This window comes from Misgurnus anguillicaudatus, chromosome 15 (assembly GCF_027580225.2).
Source record: "Misgurnus anguillicaudatus chromosome 15, ASM2758022v2, whole genome shotgun sequence".
NCBI classification, from domain to species: Eukaryota; Metazoa; Chordata; class Actinopteri; order Cypriniformes; family Cobitidae; genus Misgurnus; species Misgurnus anguillicaudatus.
In genome coordinates, this window is record NC_073351.2 from 35,042,986 (window position 1) to 35,063,652 (window position 20,667).

The window sequence follows — 20,667 nt, forward strand, 5'->3', positions numbered from 1 at the left end:
GATATGGTAATATTTTTGTGTTTTATGTTGGATGTGGTTAAACTATGTTTTTTTTTTATTCTGTCTGCTGCCTGTCTTGGCTAGGTCTCCCTTGTAAAAGAGGTTTACAATCTCAATGGAACTTTAACCTAGTTAAATAAAGGTTAAATAAAAAATAAATGTGTGAATGCATGCACAGATTCCGGCAAATCATTAACAGTGTGAATGAAACAACAATCAAATGATCCCAGACAAATCCCGGGCGCATTTGCCATGTATTTTCCGTAATCTCTGTGTGAAAATGGCTATATACACATACTTCAAAGCTTTAGGGTTAAATTTAAAGGGATAGTTCAGCCAAAAATTTTAATTACCCCATGATTTACATTCCCTCAAGCCATCTTTGATGTATCTTTTTTCAGACGAACACAATCAGAGGTATATTAGAAAATGTTGTGGCTCCTCCAAGCTAAGTAATGGTGGTGCTTCTGATTCAACGCCCAAAAAGTCCATCCAACCTTCACAGATGTAATCCACACGGCTCCAGGGGGTTAAATGAAGGGCAGTCGATGTGTCAGTTATTAACGGAAGCTAGTTATTATAGTTTGTAAAGTTTTAAATATTGATATTTTTCCTACAAAATCCCATCGATTACCATCAGAAGGCCTTTATTAACCCACTGGCGCCACGTTGATTACTTCAAATCAGAAGCACAATTTACTACCATTATTAAGCTTGGAACTGCCAGCACATTTTCTAATATAATTCTGATTGTGTTTATCAGCAAAAATAATAATAATAATCATATACTTTGAGAATGATCTTGAGGGTGAGTAAACCATGGGAAAATATATTTTTTTGGCTGAACTATCCCTTTAAGGCTTTTATTAGGTGTGAACTCACTATGGTTGGTATATTTACCAAATACAGTACACACTGGAAGAGGATTTTGCCCTTCTGGCTTCAAGCAGACCATTGAGGTATTCATACCGAACACAACCTCAACAAAAGAAACAGGCCGTCAAAAGAATTCAAGCTTTCCCATTGACATAATTGTGTCTTTGTTTTGAGTATTCTCTCTTGGTATTGAGAGTATAAAGAGTAGTAAGACTTCAGTGCATTTGAAAGCCCCATAACACAGCAGTGATTATCAGAGAAAGGACAAGGCGTGCAGCTCTATGGATGCATGGAGCGCCTGCAGGCCACACACACAACGAAAGAAAGAAAGAAAAAATTAAATTCAATTTTATTTATATACAGTGGCGCTTTTCACAACTGTTTAATTGTTTCAAAGCAGCTTTACATTAAAAGAGCAATAAAACACAAGTACATTTACTCAAAAATCCAACCCAATCTCACCAAAAAGCGTACAAATGACACGCAGTGTGATTATCGTGCAATAGATACGCCAAATTCTGCTTTTGCGTGCATATGATACGCGAGTCCTTCCCATTCACTTATATGGCGAATCGTTTTGTGTCGTTTTATTTATTGGTTTCTCATTTGTTTTCTGTTTTTTTTACCATTGTCACTTGGGTTTAGAGTTAAAACAACTTTTTGTTATATAAAAATGACATCCTAACCCAAACCCCATCTCTAACCCCAACTCCAAGCGACCATGGCTTAAATATAGAAAAAACAGAGAAACTGTATATTAAATAACCTGCCTAAACAAATCTGAAATCTAACCCTAAACCCAAGCGAAAATGGTTTAAAAAAAGAAAACAAATGTGAAAACAATAAATAAAATGACACGAAACGATTCGCATATAAGTGAATGGGAAGGACTGGCGTATCATATGCATGCAAAAGCGGAATTTGGCTAATCTATTGCACGATGATCACACTGCGTGTCATTTGTACGCATCTTGGTGAGAATGGGTAGCAAAAATCAGATGATATGCTATACTCTTAAGTATTTTTTACACCTTATTTTTGACGCAAATGTAGGTGCTGCCATCTTTGAGCTCCTTTGTGGAAGACTTCCGGTGAGCCACTAAACCTAATGGTAGTCGTATTGCGAAAGACACGAGTGTGTCGTTTTGACTGGCTTTTTAATGTTTATTATGAAATCCAGAAAGACCGGCATCATTTGTGCAGTTAGGGGTTGCCATAATAGCTGGTACAAACCCAGTAAATCTCTAAAAAAAAACATTTGTTTTGACCGTAATCCACACACAAGAGCCGATCACGTATGTGGTGCACATGCATCCATTATCTATTCACACATCCATCCAGTAAAACCTTTCATAGACACTGGCAGTAAACAATAAATACAATAATATTATGCTAATATTATCCTGAATTTTCTGCTATTATATATTATTACAAAAAAGCGATTACAGTACATACTATATATGACATAAACAGCTTATTAGTTAATGTCTATAATAGTTTGTAATGTGTTTGCCCTACTTTTGTTACGCTTTTAATAAAAAAAAAAAATTAGCAAATAAATTCAAAAGCTCATGTCTTATCCACTGCATAATAATATTTTCATAAAACGGAAACAATACTGAATACACGTAATAGTAGTTTTTCAAATAACTTACAATGTGTTGAATGAGAAAAATGCTGCTGACTGTCGGATCGCGTGAAGCTTGATGTGTCGCCATAAAAACTCAAACAAGTCCATTAAAAATTGCCGTTTAAAAAATCTCACACCAGAAGGACAGTCTTGGTCTATTCCATGTACAAACACTCAACTGACTTTCTTATTGTAAAGATACTGCTATTTCTCTGTGCTTTTATTTGCGCATGGAAGATCCGTCACTCCCGAGCAACAACATGAAATGTTTTCTATACCAAGAAAGTGACGAGATGAAAACCACTATTTTCTGTTACAAACTTTCACATGGCATCTTAAGGTTACAATAACATAAAAAATTTAAATCCACAATTTGATTTTAAAGATTTATTATAAAAACTGATTACTTTTGTCCGCAAAATGCAATAAATCCATAACAAGTTTTTTTTTTAAATGCTATAAATCCATTGAATAAATATATATTAATGTGCATTCATCTTTGCCATATTATATTCATTAGGTTGACTAGTGGTATACAATGAGTAAAAACAAAAAAACATTAATGGCATTAATCAAAACACTTACTTTGTCATATTAAGAACACTGTCATTTCTGCTGTCATCCTTGGGATGTCGTCTGAACTTTTTTGGACAGCAATCAGCTATAAAATGTTTTGGTCCTGCTCGATTTTCTTTGGCTTCGAGTAAAATAATGGAAAATTTTTCATAAGATCTGCTGGGGTCAATGTGTTAACATGACAGAAGTTTCATAATGTCAACAGCCGGCATTTTTCCTTCGCCCAAGTGCCTCTTACGTAAATTATTCAATTTTGATGGCTTACGTTTCTTCTCCAATGCCATTAAAATTACTATTTTGTTTTCGTTTGTTTGTTGATCACGAAGTACAAAGTAGATGAAGAAAACTAGGATTCTTTGTGTATTCAAAGCACCGCTATTTTTTACAATGTGTGGAATGGTACGCTGTGATTGGTTTAGCGGATTTATACCACAGGGCTGTTGAACACTTTATTCTGATTGGCTGAGAAATGTTCCATGGGTGGATTATTTTTTTGTAAAACGCACACCTAATTTGTCAAATTTCTTAAAAATAGACACCAGAGCAATGTTTTTGGTAACCGTGGTATAAGGGAAATAATTGACTCCGGTCCTTTGAATTATTCTGAAAAAATGCACACCCACGGTGTAACGGCACTCCCCTTCGTATTGTTCTGCATTACAACCTTTGGTGTGCATTATTTTATTATAATTCAACGGCCCGTCGTCAATTATTCCTTACTTATTGCATTCTGCAGAGAAGGACCGGCGTTTATCACGTTTTGGAAAAAAGGCAAAAAAAGATGACAGAATAACACGGCGAATATCAGATTTTGAATAAAATGAAGAATTTACTTTTTAATACTGACCAGATACAATACTGATTTTGGCTGTAACTAATTTTTTTTAATGGCATTTATCATGTTTTGAAACCAAACTCTTCATATCTTCATATGATACAGTATATCAGGCCACTGGTTCATACATGGAAAGTGAAGTAAATATTTACCATAACTGTTTTAATCAAGTTTTATGAGTGCTCCTGTTTTCTACCAGCTGGCTATTGAAACGGACGTCTCGCAACAAGGGAAATATGTCACATCACTTACTTCCGCATTCGAATATAAGGTGGATAGAATGCTTGTATTATTCTGCTTCAAGTAAATAAATGATTTATTAATGATATGGCTGCAGTAGTACGGGCGTATTTCACAAATGAATCTCTTGTTGTGACCGGTGCGGTCAATGCATCAATTTTAGGTGTTCCTATAGTTCAGGTATAGGAACACAAACTTCACTGGGAACACACATACTGATAAAACCTATAGCTTAAATGCACTGTAAGTCACTTTCAATAAAAAAATAGTGTGAAATGTGTAAATGTATCTATTTATGGCAGCGCACAGTGTTTTGGGTGTCATTATTATACACAGCAGGTCTTTCGATAAGGGAGGGTGCAATGCACAAATATCATCCAAGAGGCTTTATTTTCATTATGCATGATAAAATATCATTTTTATTTAAATTTGGGCTGAAATATGACAGATGCGTTGGCACATGTAGTGAGTAAACGTGACATCCTCTTACTTTCAGACCTTCAAATCCTTCAAATGCACCCATATATTCTTTATTAAAATCCCTCATTGACTGAACTCTTGTGACACAGTAAATCATGAATCATTTTCATTGTGTCACATGTTGTCAAATCACACAGGCATTTCTGCAAACTGTGCGCCGCTGGATACACGTATAAGCCACCGTTGATCGCATGTTAGTAATGCATGCATGTAGTTACCTGGCAACCAATCAGCGAGTCTCAGTATGTGTTATTTCAGTCAATGCCTTGTGCTTTTTGAGAGAGACTATGCATGGGTTCTGACAGCTTGCCAAAAAAATAAGTGTGACAGCTCACATGCACCTGACAGTATGCCATTATATTGCACTGTAACACATCCACACACACTCGGCTGAGGTGTGCGTTACCTGGTCTGGGTCTGAATGTGTCTCCTGTCTGCCCTTTTTCTCTCCACTCATTCAGAGCTTCCTGGAAAGACCTGGCTGACTCTTCTTCATCAAAGTATCCTTTCAATAGAGAGCTGTCGTCCTCCTCACCACCCTCCTCATTGTCAACGTCAACTCCGTCATTCACAAACAACACCTGAGGCGATGATACAGAAAACTGTATGAGGGTGAGAGAGTGAAAGAGAGTGACATACTAAATGAAAATTGCCAAGCTGCAAGATCCCACAGTTTGGCAGGCACACAGTGCAGAAAGTCGTATGTCATGAATATTTGCAACACTATTCCTTCCACCAATTAAAAACCTCAAAACAGGACTGTATCTACACTGTAAAAAGTGATTTGTTGTTTCAACAACTATGATGTATTATTACACTCACCTAAAGGATTATTAGGGACACCATACTAATACTGTGTTTGACCCTCTTTCGCCTTCAGAACTGCCTTAATTCTATGTGGCATTGATTCAACAAGGTGCTGAAAGCATTCTTTAGAAATGTTGGCCCATATTAATAGGATAGCATCTTGCAGTTGATGGAGATTTATGGGATGCACATACAGGGCACGAATCTCCCGTTCCACCACATCCCAAAGATGCTCTATTGGGTTGAGATCTGGTGACTGTGGGGGCCATTTTAGAACAGTGAACTCATTGTCATGTTCAAGAAACCAATTTAAAATGATTTGAGCTTTGTGACATTGTGAATTATCCTGCTGGAAGTAGCCATCAGAGGATGGGCACATGGTGGTCATGAAGGGATGAACATGGTCAGAAACAATGCTCAGGTAGGCCGTGGCATTTAAATGGTGCCCAATTGGCACTAAGGGGCCTAAAGTGTGCCAAGAAAACATCCCACACACCATTACAACATTGCATTAATGAGAAATTGAACAGGTGTTCCTAAAAATCCTTTAGGTGAGTGTATATGTACCTTTTACTTTAAAACATATATATTAACAACATTTTTAACTATGCATTGTTTATGCAACACAAAAAAATAAATAAATTACAAGATAAACTCAAAAGTAAGCATTAATTAAACAAAAAATCTGGGTGGTTTGCTTATTAGTACTCTTTCTTATAATATGCATTAGTATCCTGAACACTAAGTTAAATGCATTCAACAATTTGAGTACCGAGTTAAGTGAACTGGTGCTACATATTTTAAGTAAAAAAGGTATTTGTGTAAATACAAAAAAAGCTTTTGGGGACATTTCACAAGACTTTTTAAGATTTTAAAAAATCTTTGGTGTCTCCAGAGTATGTGAAATTTTAGCTCAAAATACTATATAGATAATAGCCAAATTTCAGAGACCTATTTTTTCACATGCTTGCAGAGAATGATTTACCAAGTTACTGGGTTGATCTTTTTCAAATTTGTCTAGGTTAATAGAAGCACTGTGGACCCAATTATAGCACTTAAACATGGTAAAAGTCAGTTTTTTATGATCTCGCCTTTGTCCTAATTGCCTCGTCAATTAAGAGAAAACGCTTCCCTGCCAATGACGAGTTTTTCCGGCAATCTGTATTTCCAATATTATCCATCAGGTGGCGCTCTTAACCAACTTATAAAACCCAGAAGCAACCGCAAAGGCCAAACTGTTCAAATTACGTGGATGTTTTGATCATCACTCTGATTCTGATCTCTATCAAAAATCATTCACAAAAATGCAAATATCCCAGCTTTTTGCTTAAAATTTGGTATTTTTGAAGAAACCTACCCATGTTTGAGAGGTGATAAAAGAGAACAAATGAAGGTAAGATTAAACTTTTTTTAAGCAGAGGGTCTGTTCTTTCATTTGATATATTGTATGTTTATATATTTAAAAAGAACATTTTCTGGAAGGCATTAAACTTTTGTGAAAATCATAAAATGCTGGCGCTGGCAATTTTTTTTAAAAACGCTGGTGGGGAAAGAGTTAAAAAGCATGATGCAAAAATGGTGCATATATATATTTGAAATAAATCCAACACATAATTTTTACAGTGCACTCAAAGAAAGTTTAAAGGAGAAGCACTTGTTAAAAATGTTCAAACTCAAAGAAATGGAGTCCAAACCCTCCGTATGGGGGAGCAAACTGGAATTGGTCATAATACATTTTTTGTGTTATACTGTAAACATATTTTGTATAATTTACACCTGACTTTGATCTACAGTACACCCATTGAACAGTGACTCACCTGTTGGGTTTGGACATCAGACACGGGCTGTATGTTCTTGGTCACTGGTGTTTCTCTCTCATCAGCAGATTTGGGGATAGTGCCGTTCTGCTCACGTGATACCTGCTGATGGTTGCGATCCAACACATCCCGAGTGGTGACAGGGGTCTGGAGCTGTGCCTGGTTGTGCCAGCATGCAAAATAAAGATTTTTATTTGCTCATCCTGTTAATAATCAAATTGCGCACAATATAATTAAAATATTCCTAATAAGGACTGTTATGGGTTCAAACCAGTTCAGTTCCATTAACATCTTCTGTATCATGCTGTTAATAACCACATACAATATGTTCACCCAAATTCTGTCATAATTTACTCACTCTTACATTCTTACAAACCTGTATAATTAAACCAGTTTAATTTGCTTACACGTTGACATACCTCGATAGTATTTATATATATAAATATATATATATATATATCTCTCATTGGTTTTTTTCCCTCCTAGGAGTTTTCCCCCTGGACTAGCCAGGAGGGTTTTTCTCCTAGAGGTTTTTTTTCATCCCCTAGGGAGTCCGCCACCTTTGGCTCAACTTACTACTTTACTGTATACGTTACATTATTACTACGCTCGCTTTTCTATGCTTTTCCTACATCTAATAATGTAAAGCTGCTTTGAAACAATTAACAATTGTGAAAAGCACTATATAAATAAAATTGAATTGAATAAAAAAATTTGTTCTGATGACCATGAAAAAAGATATTTTGAAAAATGTTTGTATGTGAGCTATAAATGAACATTTACTATAGAAACGTAAAGTTTCTCTTCTAGGTTTCAGAAGATGTCTCACGCTGAATTTTTCGAAGCACCAAAGTTTGGATTAGTCATTCCAATATGAACTTAAAGTTTGTTTCTCAGCAAAGTTTTTAATGACCAATTAAAAAACAAATATACTACTTCCATTTGAAGTAGATCAAAAAAGGTTGATTAAAGTTGTCTGACGACAAGAATAGGTATTGGTGTTAAGAGAACTTTAAAAAAAAGTTTTGATCCACTTCAAATGTTGACTAGTGTATAGCTCAATGCAACAATTGATATTTTTTCCAAAGAAATGTTATGACAAACATCCAAGATAAAATCGATACTTAAATGACATATAATAAAGAAATCTGTGGAGTCTCATAAACTATGAAGTGCAACATTTGAGCAATAACATTTTCATTTGCAAGGAAATTTTCTTCATTTTTTTCTGATTACTGCAAACATTATGAAAGCTCTACATAAAAAAGTGGCCATAAATGACAGCCCCAGAGAAAAGAGTGATTAAATCACATAATTTAGCCAATAACCGGTAGCCATCCGACTAATTCCTCTCTATGTCATCGTGTACTTTAGATAACATTGTTATTGGCCATTACAGTGGTGATGCCTGCTGAATAACATGAGACGCTCTCAATGTCTTCTCTCTCTTACCGCAGCAGATAAGACAATCTTGTGAAAACACTTTCATCACGTGCTACAGCCAGACTCCACATCAGTGCAATTCATTCACTGTTATCGCTGCTTATCGGAGGTGTACATTTGAAGACAATAAAAACTAAAGAAAACTATTTAAGAGTGTGCCGGATTTTAAAAACGTATATAAAAAACTGAATCAAAAGCAGATTCTTAGGAGAAGACAATGCAAGATGGGAAAGAACAAACCCTGGGGACAATAATATTATTTGTTCCCTTTATCCCTCTATGGAGGCAAATTAAATAAGATTAGGACATGTACAGCGGCATCTGAGCCTAGTGTGTTTTAAAGGGGACATTTCATTAGGACTTTTTTAAGATGTCAAATAATTTGTTGGTGTCCCCAGAGTTCCAGCTAAAAATAATGTATATAATTTATTATAACATGTTAAAATTGCCACTTTGTAAGTGTGTCCCCTTTAACTCTTTCGCCGCCATTGACAAGTTATCTCGCCAATTACGAGTTAATATTTAACTGATAAATATGCCTTTCAGGACGAATTTTAAAGTGAAAGTGTAATACCGCTTTTATCCACTGGATGGCGGCAAAATAGAAATAATCGAAAACGGAAGTTAAAAAAATGTAATGATTTATTTTAACTGCCTTTATGTTTGATAGTCATTCTGTGTCTGATATCTAACATAAATTCCTTTACAAAAACGCAATTTTTTAAGCTTTTTTTCTCAAAATGTTGTATTTTTGAAGAGAAATATCTATATTTCAGTAGTTAAATTAAGTGGAAAAAGTAAATATATAATGAAACGTTTTTTCCCCATTTTGTTTGTTTGTTTGTTTATTGTTTGTTTGAAACCAGAGGGTGTGTTCTTTAATTTGATATAATTTGTGTTACGTCTTTGGGTTCTTTCTCTATTTTACCTTTTCTCATTTACTCGCTAGTTAACCTATTAGCGCTTCCCCCAGGTGTTCCTCATTTTCTCACCTGCTCCTCATCTTGTGATTTACCTCCATATATATAGTTCCCTTTTTTCTCCCTTCCTCTGTTGGATTATTATATGATGGTCACGTTGTGTTGTGTTTCACTCTGTGTTAGATACGGAGCCGTGCTCCTGTCCTGTCCAGTCGAGTCGTGTCTTTGTGAAATATCTGTGATAAGCAGTTTCTCCTGTGTGTTACCCAGTCTGCTCTCTGTACAGTTACTCTGCTGAGGAGGTGTGTGGATAGAGCCTTGGAAACTCAGGCGCTCCAGTATTTCTCCTCTCTCTCTCTCGAGCCCGTCGCTGCTGCCGCAGCCGGTCACAGCCTGCCTTTGAACGCCGCGGTGTCGCCAAGTCTGTCTGCCTACCCCTGGTTACTCAGCCACGCGGACAAGTTTTGCTTTACCTTTTAAAGGACTGTGACCTCCTAAGTTTCATTACCTGAGTGGCTTTAACTGTGTTTTGTTTTATTTTCTTGTTCACCAAGTGCCACTACCTGTACGGCTCGAACTGTGTTTATTAAAGCAAAAGACTCACCTGCTAATTTGCCTTTGGTCCTCTTTGTTCCCGTGACAAATTTGTATGTTTATATATTTATAGAAGATAATTTTTCCTGCAAGGAATTTTGTGAAACTTTTGTTAAAATCACAAAAATGCAGGTGGGCAACTTTTCTCAAAAAGGCTGGCGGTGAATGAGTTAAAAATGATTGTTGTAATCTGCCAATGCTGCATACTCTCTTAAAGTTGCAGAATTGCTTTGGTTTACGCTCTGATTTCTTTTTTTAGATGACCTACAACATGCCCTGTGAACTACATTTTATGTCATTTAAAACCTGCTGGGTGCCATAAAAGGTGACAGGGATGTGGGGAAGAAAATCCCAGAATGCACTGCAGTAAGCTTAGTGAAAAATAAACAAAAAATATGAGTGAAATACAGATTGCAAATATAATTTATACTAAAAAGCATCTATGCTTTATACAACATTTAACCCAGTATTTGTGCAAACGGTGTACATTAGTCTTTATTGCGAACTTCAAACTAATTTGCTTGAATGCACAGTAAGTCACTTTGGATAAAAGCAGCTTACAGTGGATTACAAGGTATACACATTTTATCACCATGTGTTTTCCCAGGGGAATCGACTCCACGACTTTTGCTCTGCGAACACTGAGCTCTTCCAGTTAAACTTGGAGATAAAACGTATGAAAATTTTACATCACGATTATAGTGACCAAAATCACCACGGTTATCAATATTATCATGGTTTTGTGAACAATTTCTAGAAATGTTAAAAGAAAGTACTGATGCAAACCAAATAAAAAATAGATTTTACATGTAAGTGCAATTTTGTTCGCATAAACATCAAATAAAAAACATTAACATTAATCACGGCCAGTGGCGTGTGTTGCTTGTGTTTTCAAAATATGTGTTTGTTGCATCATTTGAACCATGTGCATCACGTGTTTTGTCAAAATAAGAGCCTGCTGCATATGCATCAAAACCGTTTATGATAAAAGAGAAGCTCACGTTCACAAAATACACCCAAGACGCTCCCTTAACAGTAAACTTCGATTACGCATGAGATTATGTGAGTATCTGACAAACGCGAGCGTCTCTTCTATCATAAACCCTTTAGACGCGTCTGTAGCAGGCACCTACCCCGACAAAACACGTGATGCACACACGATCATTCGACGCACAGAACACATATTTTGAAATTACGAACCACACACATGACGGGCTACATACATGTTGTGACGAACTTCGCATCGAGCGCCCTCAAAAAAATAAATCACCGGCCACCACTGATGTGCCGTGAGATAAATGTTCATCTAGTTCAGATAAAACACAAGTGAGTAAATCAGATTTTCATTTAAACACAGAAAAAATAGGCAAGTCATCTGTCTGCGTATGTTGTGAGAAATCAGGAGAACTTTAAGACTCAGGAGTAAAACTAAACAACAATCACAGAAGAAACAAACAGAGCTTTAAACTCGTCAGATCACATAATTTAATGGAGAATGAATAGAAAAGATGGATCTGTCTGAAGAAATATCAAGTAAACATGTGTCAGTACAACTAGATTTCCCTAAATGTGAGTTTTGTGAGGCACTGTCTGTCATCACAAACACATGGGAGCAGACGCAAATAAATGTGTTTGTCTCACATTGGTTATTGCTGGACAGGGGTTTTCGAGCCATGACACTGACCCAGTTAAACGGTAATAAAAAAGTGACGCTGTAATACTAACCGTTGGACATTTTTATCGCGTTTAACCATTAAACCGGGTATCGTTACATCTCTAGTTGAGCTATATAAACACTATTAAACTCATTTGTCAGTCGAGTTAGTGGAGAAGATCCATCAGTTAGCATGCAGCCGGCTACGCAGGCAGATCAGAAAGTTTTGGAACAGAGCCTTTTTCTGTTTCTCTCCCATCTGGGCTTGTTTGCTTGCATTTGTGTAACTACTTTAATGTTTTTCAGTATGCGGCTGGCTGGGCAGGGTGAGCTTCTCGTGACACAGACAAAGAAGGTTTGTGGTGCACGTGTGCTGACTGATAGAGCGTGGTGGGATGTTAACATGAGGACAGCATTTATGTGGGACACATGCAAGGTCACCCTCGCTTAGAAAGAGGAGGACAGACACCAAACCTGTACTGTGCATTAAACATTTAAATGTACAATTAATGAACCTTGAAACCACATCAACGCACAAACATACTCATGCATTTGGAGTGCTGTGTGCTTTCTGTATGCACCAGAGTTAAAGGAATAGTCTACTCATTTTCAATATTAAACTATGTTATTACCTTAACTAAGAATTGTTGATACATCCCTCTATCATCTGAGCGCGCTGCGACACTTCGATAGCATTTAGCTTAGCCCCATTCATTCAATGGTACCAATCAGAGATAAAGTTAGAAGTGACCAAACACATCAACGTTTTTCCTATTTAAGACGAGTAGTTATACGAGCAAGTTTGGTGGTACAAAATAAAACGTAGCGCTTTTCTAAGCGGATTTAAAAGAGGAACTATATTTTATGGCGTAATTGCACTTTTGGGAGTACTTCGACTCGCCTGAAAAGTCCGCTCCCCTTCTCACTCTCATAATGGGAGAGGGAGGGTGTTACTGCGCGAGTCGAAGTACTCCCAAAAGTGCTATTACGCCATACAATATAGTTCTTCTTTTAAATCCGCTTAGAAAAGCGCTACGTTTTATTTTGTACCACCAAACTTGCTCGTATAACTACTCATCCTAAATAGGAAAAACGTTGATGTGTTTGGTCACTTCTAACTTTATCTCTAAATGGTACCATTGAATGAATGGGGCTAAGCTAAATGCTATCAAAGTGTAGCAGTGCGCTCCAGCGCTTACGTCCACGCACACAGATGATAGAGGGATGTATCAACAATTCTTAGTTAAGGTAATAACATAGTTTAATATTGAAAATGAGTAGACTATTCCTTTAAAGGATTACTCCACTTTCATTAAAAAATGCTGATATTTACTCACCCCAATGTCATTCAAAATGTTTATGTTTTTCTTTGTTCAGTGGAAAAGAAAATTACTTTTTTAAAGGAAAACATTCCAGGATTTTTCCACCATATACTGGACTTTAGTGGGCCTCAACAGTTTGCGGGCTCAGCTTCAAAGGGCTCTAAACGATCCCAACTAGTGTTGTCAAAAGTACCGGGTCTTCGGTACCAAGCCGGTACTAAAAAATAACACAATCCGGAACAATCGCGGAACCGGGTCCAAACGGGTCCACCTGGACCTAATGTGCCGTTTGACAGGTTGTCAGTCAAAAACTTTTCATAGACGTCACGCAACAAGAAGACGTGAGCGACGCGATTCGCAATGCAGGGTCACTGAACTCCACAAAATCATTTAAAGACGTGCAGAGTCGCGTTACCAGCTTACAGAAATACTTCAGATTTAAAGCGCATCACCAAGAGAACAAGTGAAGTGTCCGGATGGAAGGAGGAAAAACATTAAAGGCGTCGGCTGGATTCATTAGACTTCAAGCAGGTGAGCTTCAGTTTTAATTGCGTTTGCATTATGAGTGTTGTAGCATTTTAATATTGGATTAAAATAAAGCACCGTTAATAAACTTATAGAAAGAACAGAAATGCTTTAAAAACTTTTACATGTGTAAAATAAATGAGGAAACACTTTTTCTCTTTTTGATGACATGTATATACAAAATTATTGTGTTAGAAAGTAATGAATGTTCGGCTAGCAATGTTTCTCGTTTTATGCATGCAGGTACTTAAATCTATGTAGTCTTTTGTAAATGTAATATCTCAGTTTTGGTATTTAAAAACAGTTATTTAGTGCCAGTCATCTAATGTTGTATATGCATCTATGTTCAACCAGTCGTCTTACTTAATTTTTTTGTATTTGTCTTTTAAAGCATCAGATGATGTTGTTCATCAGCATAAAGGACCCCAGCAAACACACAGAGACAACAGCTGCTGAAACCTTTCAGCAACAAATGCATTTTATACAGAATAGCAATGCTTTTATATTATTATTTTATATTAACATTTAAATGTATTAATAAAATAGTTTTTAATGTTTTTGTGTTTTGCATTGTTACCGAAATTGGTACAGAGAACCGTAAATTTGTACTGGTATCGGTACCGACTACTGAAACACTAATCCCAACCGAGACATAAGGGTCTTATCTAGTAAAACAATCGTTATTTTCACCAAAAAAATACTTTTAAACCACAACTTCTCATCTTGCACTAGCTGTGTGATGCGCAAGCGTGTGACCTTACGTATTATGTAATAACGTCGAAAGGTCACGCGTTACATATGTGAAACTTGCAGACCGTTTTAAACAATAAATTGACTAAAAGACATTAACTAATATCATTCCACATACAACAGTGTCTAAGCGTTCCTCTTTCTCCACACTTGAAGAGTTTCGTTGCAAAACGAGATAAATCCATTTTTTAACATTTTTGTCAAAACATGTTTATTATTATGTTATCATGTTATTATTTTGTTTTATTGTGCTACTTGGCTGTATTTTTTAAGTTATGAAGGTTTAAATCAAAACAAACCAACTGCAGTTGCATTGAAATGAATTGGAATGCACAACCAAAAAACGTGAATTCTGAACAATTAACAAAACGGTGGTTATCTCGTTTTGCAACGAAACTCTTCACTTGTAAACACTGGAGTGGTAGTTTTGCATACGTCATGCATGACCTATCGACGTGATCACGTAATATGTAAGGTCACTCTGGCGCGTCACATGGCTAGTGCAAGACAAGAAGCTGTTAGAAAAAAGTACTTCTTTTGTATTTTTTGTCCGAAAATGACGATCATGGTGCTAGATAAGACCGCTATGTCTTGGCTGAGATTGTTTAGAACCCTTTGAAGCTGTATTGAAACTGTAAACTGTTGAGTAGGGTACACCAAATGTTTGGCAACTGAAATTCTTCGGCCTGAAAATAGCAAAAAATGTCAGTGTTCGGCCAAACAAGTGAAAAGACCGGAAATACATTTTGATGACATGATCGAATAGCAACCAGCGCAGAGTGAGAGGAGTGCAAATGCAGCAAACACGTTGATGAAAGCATTTAAAGTGTTTGAGAATGTTTCATTTATTATTTAAAATCAAGACACAATGCAGCGTATGAGAAAGACACGGCAGCAGCAATCTTGGGTATTTGTAACACAGAGAATGAGAGACTTTATCTCTTCATTTCATGTCATAGATGAGAAGAGGAAGAATGGAAAGCAACTGCAGTATAAAATAAAAACTTTCTGGAACCAGTAAAGTCCTACAATGAAAAACACGCTTATATTAAACCAGAAATTAAACGTTCATTAACAAATGTCATGCTCCAGCTCAAACTTGCCACCATCTCTCTCCCTGTACTCGTGCTTGACTGTGCACGCAGGAAGTGTCCACTACTCAACATACAGTGCTGCATAAAAGTGTCGTTGCAAGTTTAAAGGCGGATTGCAAGATTTCTGAAAAACGCTTTGGAAGAGGGAGTCGAGCCGACTACCAAAACACACTTGTAGCCAATCAGCAGTAAGGTGCGTGTCTACTAAACGACATCATTGCCTGGGTTGCGTATGTGTGGGGTGGGTCTATCAAAAGAAGGTCCAGATTATATTGGGGTAGGGGCGTGTTTGTTTAGGTGACTTCAAATGTCAACATTGGCTTTCAGAGATCATGCACCCCACCTTTAAGGCAGAGTATTAAATAGGTTATTTGCATTTTGTGCGGGAATGAAAGATCGGATCAATATCCATTTAGCCAAGACTCATTTAGGTGGCTGAATGTAAATGGAAGAGTTTTTACAAGTCTGTCTGGTCAGAGAAGTGACCAGGTGTATAAAGGTATAATATTAAATGCTGAAATGTTCAAAAAAAAAAATTTAAATAATGTGAAATAAATAGCAAAAAAATACATTCTGAAAATGTAACTTGTGAAAATGTAATGATGAGAAAATTGGCCAAAAATTAGGAAAATGGAAAATAAATAAAACATGTTTGGTTGTTTGTAGTAGGGCCTTCAGACAGTTTTTCCATTTTATTCAGCTTCGGACCAGAATTTTCCTTTCGGTGCATCCCTACTGTTGAGGTCCACTATATGAAGAAAAATCCTGGAATGTTTGTACTCAAAAATATATATATATATTCTCGACTGAACAAAGTAAGACATAAATATCTTGGATGACAAGGGCGTGAGTAAATTATCAGAAGTGTGAGCTTGCAATGTAGGTTCTACAGAATTAATTTCTACATTTCACATTCTCATTTAACACAAAGTTAACAAGGTAACACCGACTGATAACAGTTTTTACCACGCATATGCACAGCTTAACAGCAGAGAGCTATATATTAATGTTTATGGATGTTTTATATAGCATTTTTATTATCTTGGTGGCCTGAGTTATATCAATTACAAGCATAAGACTGCAAATAAATTACATGAACCTTATACTTTAATTTGCTCATTGTGAAACTGTAGTTCAGAGTGAAACTATAACATTAAAATCACACAGAGCATAAAGCTAATTTAATGAGCACACATCTGTGTAATAGGAGAAAATATATTAATATGCTTCGTATTAAAAGTTTTTTCTGAGGCAAACATCGCTATAACTGTTGTTTACTATGTAGAGTCTTACACATGTTACAGACATGAATGATATCACATGGATCTGAGACATCAGATTTCTGTCCATGCCAAAACTAGAGTCCAGAATTTCTTATAGATCTTATAGGGCCCTATTTTAAAGATCAAAGAGCACAGTCTAAAGCGCACGGTCTAAACGGGCATGTCCGAACCCACTTTTGCTAATTTAACGACGGGAAAAATGGTTTATGCGCCAAGTGCACGGCCTAAAAGGGTTGTTTCTATTTTCGTAATGAGTGTGTTTTGGGCATATTGTGAAATAAACCAATGAAAGTCTCAGCTTTCATCCTCTTTAAAAGCCAGTTGCGCCTGGCGCTATGTCTAATCCTTATTTAGAAAGCAAAATTATTTGTAAACTGAAAAGTTGAGGAAGAAGACCACCAGTTTAAGAATAATGTTAAAAAAATTTGTTGTTTTTATTTGTATTGATTTTAAAATCCATCTTCTTTCAGTCATTGAAGTAAAAATAGCAGGCTTTAATTGCTGTAAATGTATTGATATCCTACATAATTTTTTAAATCTCATAAAAAAATTAGCAAATATGCAAGAAAAGGTTTGTACTCTAAAAATACAAACAAGAGATAAAGAATTTTCAAACGTGCGGAGAGGCATTTCAGCACTCGGACAGCTCCGTGTTTAAATTTTTTTAAAGCATTACTTAAAAAATTTTCTCATCTCACCATATCCACAGATAGAGAGTCATCATATACAATAAATCCAATGGAAAGCATTTAAAAACATTTAAAATAGATGCATTTGTTTAAAGCAAAGCATTTATTTACTTACCAGGCTACAGGTGAAGCTGTTCTTTACGTCTCATAATCGGTCCTCATTTATGTCCAAGATACTCAATAATAATCTTTTACATTTTAATCCTTTAATTTTCCGTATTTAAAAGAGTTTTTTTGTGCTGCTGTGCATCCATGTGTGTGATAAGCAAACCCGCGTTGTCGAAACTAGAAAAAAAGACACTTGCGTCGTGCATTGCGTTGCATTGCGCCGGGTGTATGATGGAGCCCATTAAGTGTTAAAGGAGAATATAACATCTAGATGGACATTACTATAGTGGACTTTTGGATGCTCTTCAGCATGGTGAGTTTATTGCTATACCGGTCCACTTAGCTGGATGCACTGGATGCTGGTTTAATGAATTAAAAAAACTTTTAGGTTGAACACAGAGTAAGACACTAGGGGCCCTATCTTGCACCCAGCGCAAAAGACTTTGTCAGTGACGCATGTATTATTCGTATTTTGCACCGGCGCACAGCGGGTTTTTCCCTCCACAGACGCACGTCTGCAAACTAGGGAATGAACTTGCGCTCCCTGGGCGGTTCAGCGCAAAAAAAGGAGGCGTGTTCCGACGCAAACCATCCCTGATGCATTTTGCAGTTTCAAAAAACAATTGCGCCACTGACCAGAAAAACTAGTCTAAAGTCAGTGGCTCGTTGCGCATTGTTCATTATGCTATTTTAAGGGCACATGCTTGACCATAATGTAAAGCGTGAACAACGCGCACACACTTTGCTTATTTAATCTACACAGATGCAACAGTTATTTTTGCAAATCATAAATTGTTACAATAAAAAAATATTAACACATGAGATAAGGGAAATCATTGTGGTGAGCATTGTGGTGATAGTTTTTATTTATTTTGTGTGGCTGCGTTAAAAAATTATCATGCACATAACGATTCAAATATTTTCATAAGTTTGTTGTGTGTCTGTATTACGCTTATTTTATGTAAATAATAATTAAAATGTTTTCATAAGAAACCTTAATGTATGTGAACTTGATTTGTAAGTGTACTCTGGGTATGGATGTTGCGTTTCTTGTCTTTCAGCGGTGAAGGTGGACGCAGTGATGTCCTCTGCTGGCGTCAGGTCATGTGTAGAGGCAGATCCACCTCCCGTTACACGGCGTGCCCGATTTATGCTGGCAAGCTTGGGATTCCCCCGTCTCCTGACATCATTGTAGCGCTTGCGGGCAACGTCCTGCGGGGATGCCAGCTGATGAGACAATTGTGGCTATTTCCTCTCATGCCTGTTTAATCTACGCGGATTTGGGCGGGTTTCTCCCATCCCCATACAAAACAACTTCTCTGTCTTTGACTGCTCTACAAGAACGTCGGTCTCCTCAGCTGTGAACCGCTCCTGGCGTGCGCCTGGTAAATCCGTCATAATAATAGCAACCCGCCATGGAACTTGCGCACTTGCGTTTAAAGGGAATGTTGGATGACGTTCTGACTCCCAAACCACACCTATGAATAATAAACCTACTTCAGACCAACCCCTTATTGATTTGCGCCTGCCGCAAGAGTTATTTCTCCCGCCGGGAAAATAGCAACAGCGCCCAAGATCCGCCCACAAAGTCACTTGCGCCTTGCACTTCGCACTTGCGTTTCAGATCGTTAAAATAGGGCCCTAGAACTTAACACCAAAACTTTAATATTTATGCAACGCTTGCTAAGATGACTTTTTATGTAGCAATACATTTTTGGCAACACATCAGGATGGTAGTCATTAAATTTTATCCTGGAAACGTGTAAAACTTACTTGTATTAGTTCCATACCATTATTTTCAGCAATAGTGCTTCAAATGTCTGAAATTTATTATGTCTGATTTCTTAAAATTTATATAAAGCACAGTGTCTAATCGGAAACCTTAAGAAGCATGCATCTGCTTCAACAGAACAGGAGCGATCCCAACATCACTCCCGTCCTCCTGCTTTAATGGTCTGATCCGGTGAGATGATGGATGTATTGACCAGTTGATAAGAACTTCAATCAAACACCTCACCATGGGGCCACTCAAGTTTCTAAAACAAACTCCAGATGATATATGCGACTCTGTGAGTGTAAACACACATCTGTTGTCCTCTGGATGTGTGCGTTTTGTGTTTGTGTAGCTGCTCTCTAACCCTGGAACAGGTGCGTATAATCAGAGTTGGGTTACAGTGAGCAGATTGTCTGCTAATGGTGACCAACCATTCTGAGAAACAAAATCTGGTGTGTGCTGACGTTTGCTCTCGGTTGCAGCCGCTGGCGTGTGCAGTTGTGTGTGTGGTTATGTACGTTTGTGTGGGATGGACGGGGGTTTACAAAACACCTACTCACCTGTATGGGTATCATTCGATGGCGCTGCAGTGCCCCCCTCTGGTGGAATCTGACGAAACAGCCTACGCAGTAATCCTCTCCACATTCTGAGCACATCTAAAACAGACATAAACAATTAAACTCAGAATACTGCAGGCAAAGTACTTTTACAATAACTTTTACGTTTATTTAAATATATAGCACTTTTTCTGCCTTTTAAACATGCACGACACGCATTAAAACAGGAGATGTGGTTGCCCTGATCTTAAGGGATCTTATTACTTTGTTACTGATTAAAAATGCGTGTGAAGGACGATTTGATGGGCAAGTTTTCTCTATGTGCGTGTGTGATGTTACAAACCCTTTGTGATATATATAAACCAAACTTTTTTTTAAGATTTTCATTAGTTTCTTAAAAGTTCTCTATGCTTAAAACACCCAAATTGAAAAAGTAAAATCTACATACTTATGACGTTTCCGTTGTAATAATGTACAGGGAGACTTCAGATATAAAAACAGAAACTGGTAAAGTAGTTTTAACATCAAAATATGATAACGTCCTATTAATTTAATAGAATGTATGGGCATACCAATATGGCGGTGCGGGGGTTTTACAATTGTGACGTCAATATACAGTAGATCAGTGAGTGAAACCCCACAAAACAGACAACATAGATACAGTTCGTACTGTCATTGCCAAATGCAAAAAGT

The 20,667-nt window shown here is 36.9% G+C and overlaps 1 protein-coding gene across 3 annotated transcripts in view; it reads right to left on the reverse strand.

Moving 5' to 3' along the window:
* Positions 1–20,667, reverse strand: part of zbbx (zinc finger, B-box domain containing) — a 75,682-nt gene that overhangs the window by 38,210 nt on the left and 16,805 nt on the right. For 2 of the 3 annotated variants that reach the window (XM_055174361.2, XM_055174359.2), the window contains 3 exons: positions 19,978–20,073; positions 7,262–7,420; positions 5,044–5,239 (listed from right to left, as the gene is read on the reverse strand). In XM_055174361.2, coding sequence (XP_055030336.2) covers positions 5,044–5,239; positions 7,262–7,420; positions 19,978–20,073 — 451 coding nt within the window. The remainder of the gene's footprint in view (positions 1–5,043; positions 5,240–7,261; positions 7,421–19,977; positions 20,074–20,667) is intronic. The other variant, XM_055174360.2, reaches the window with a different exon arrangement.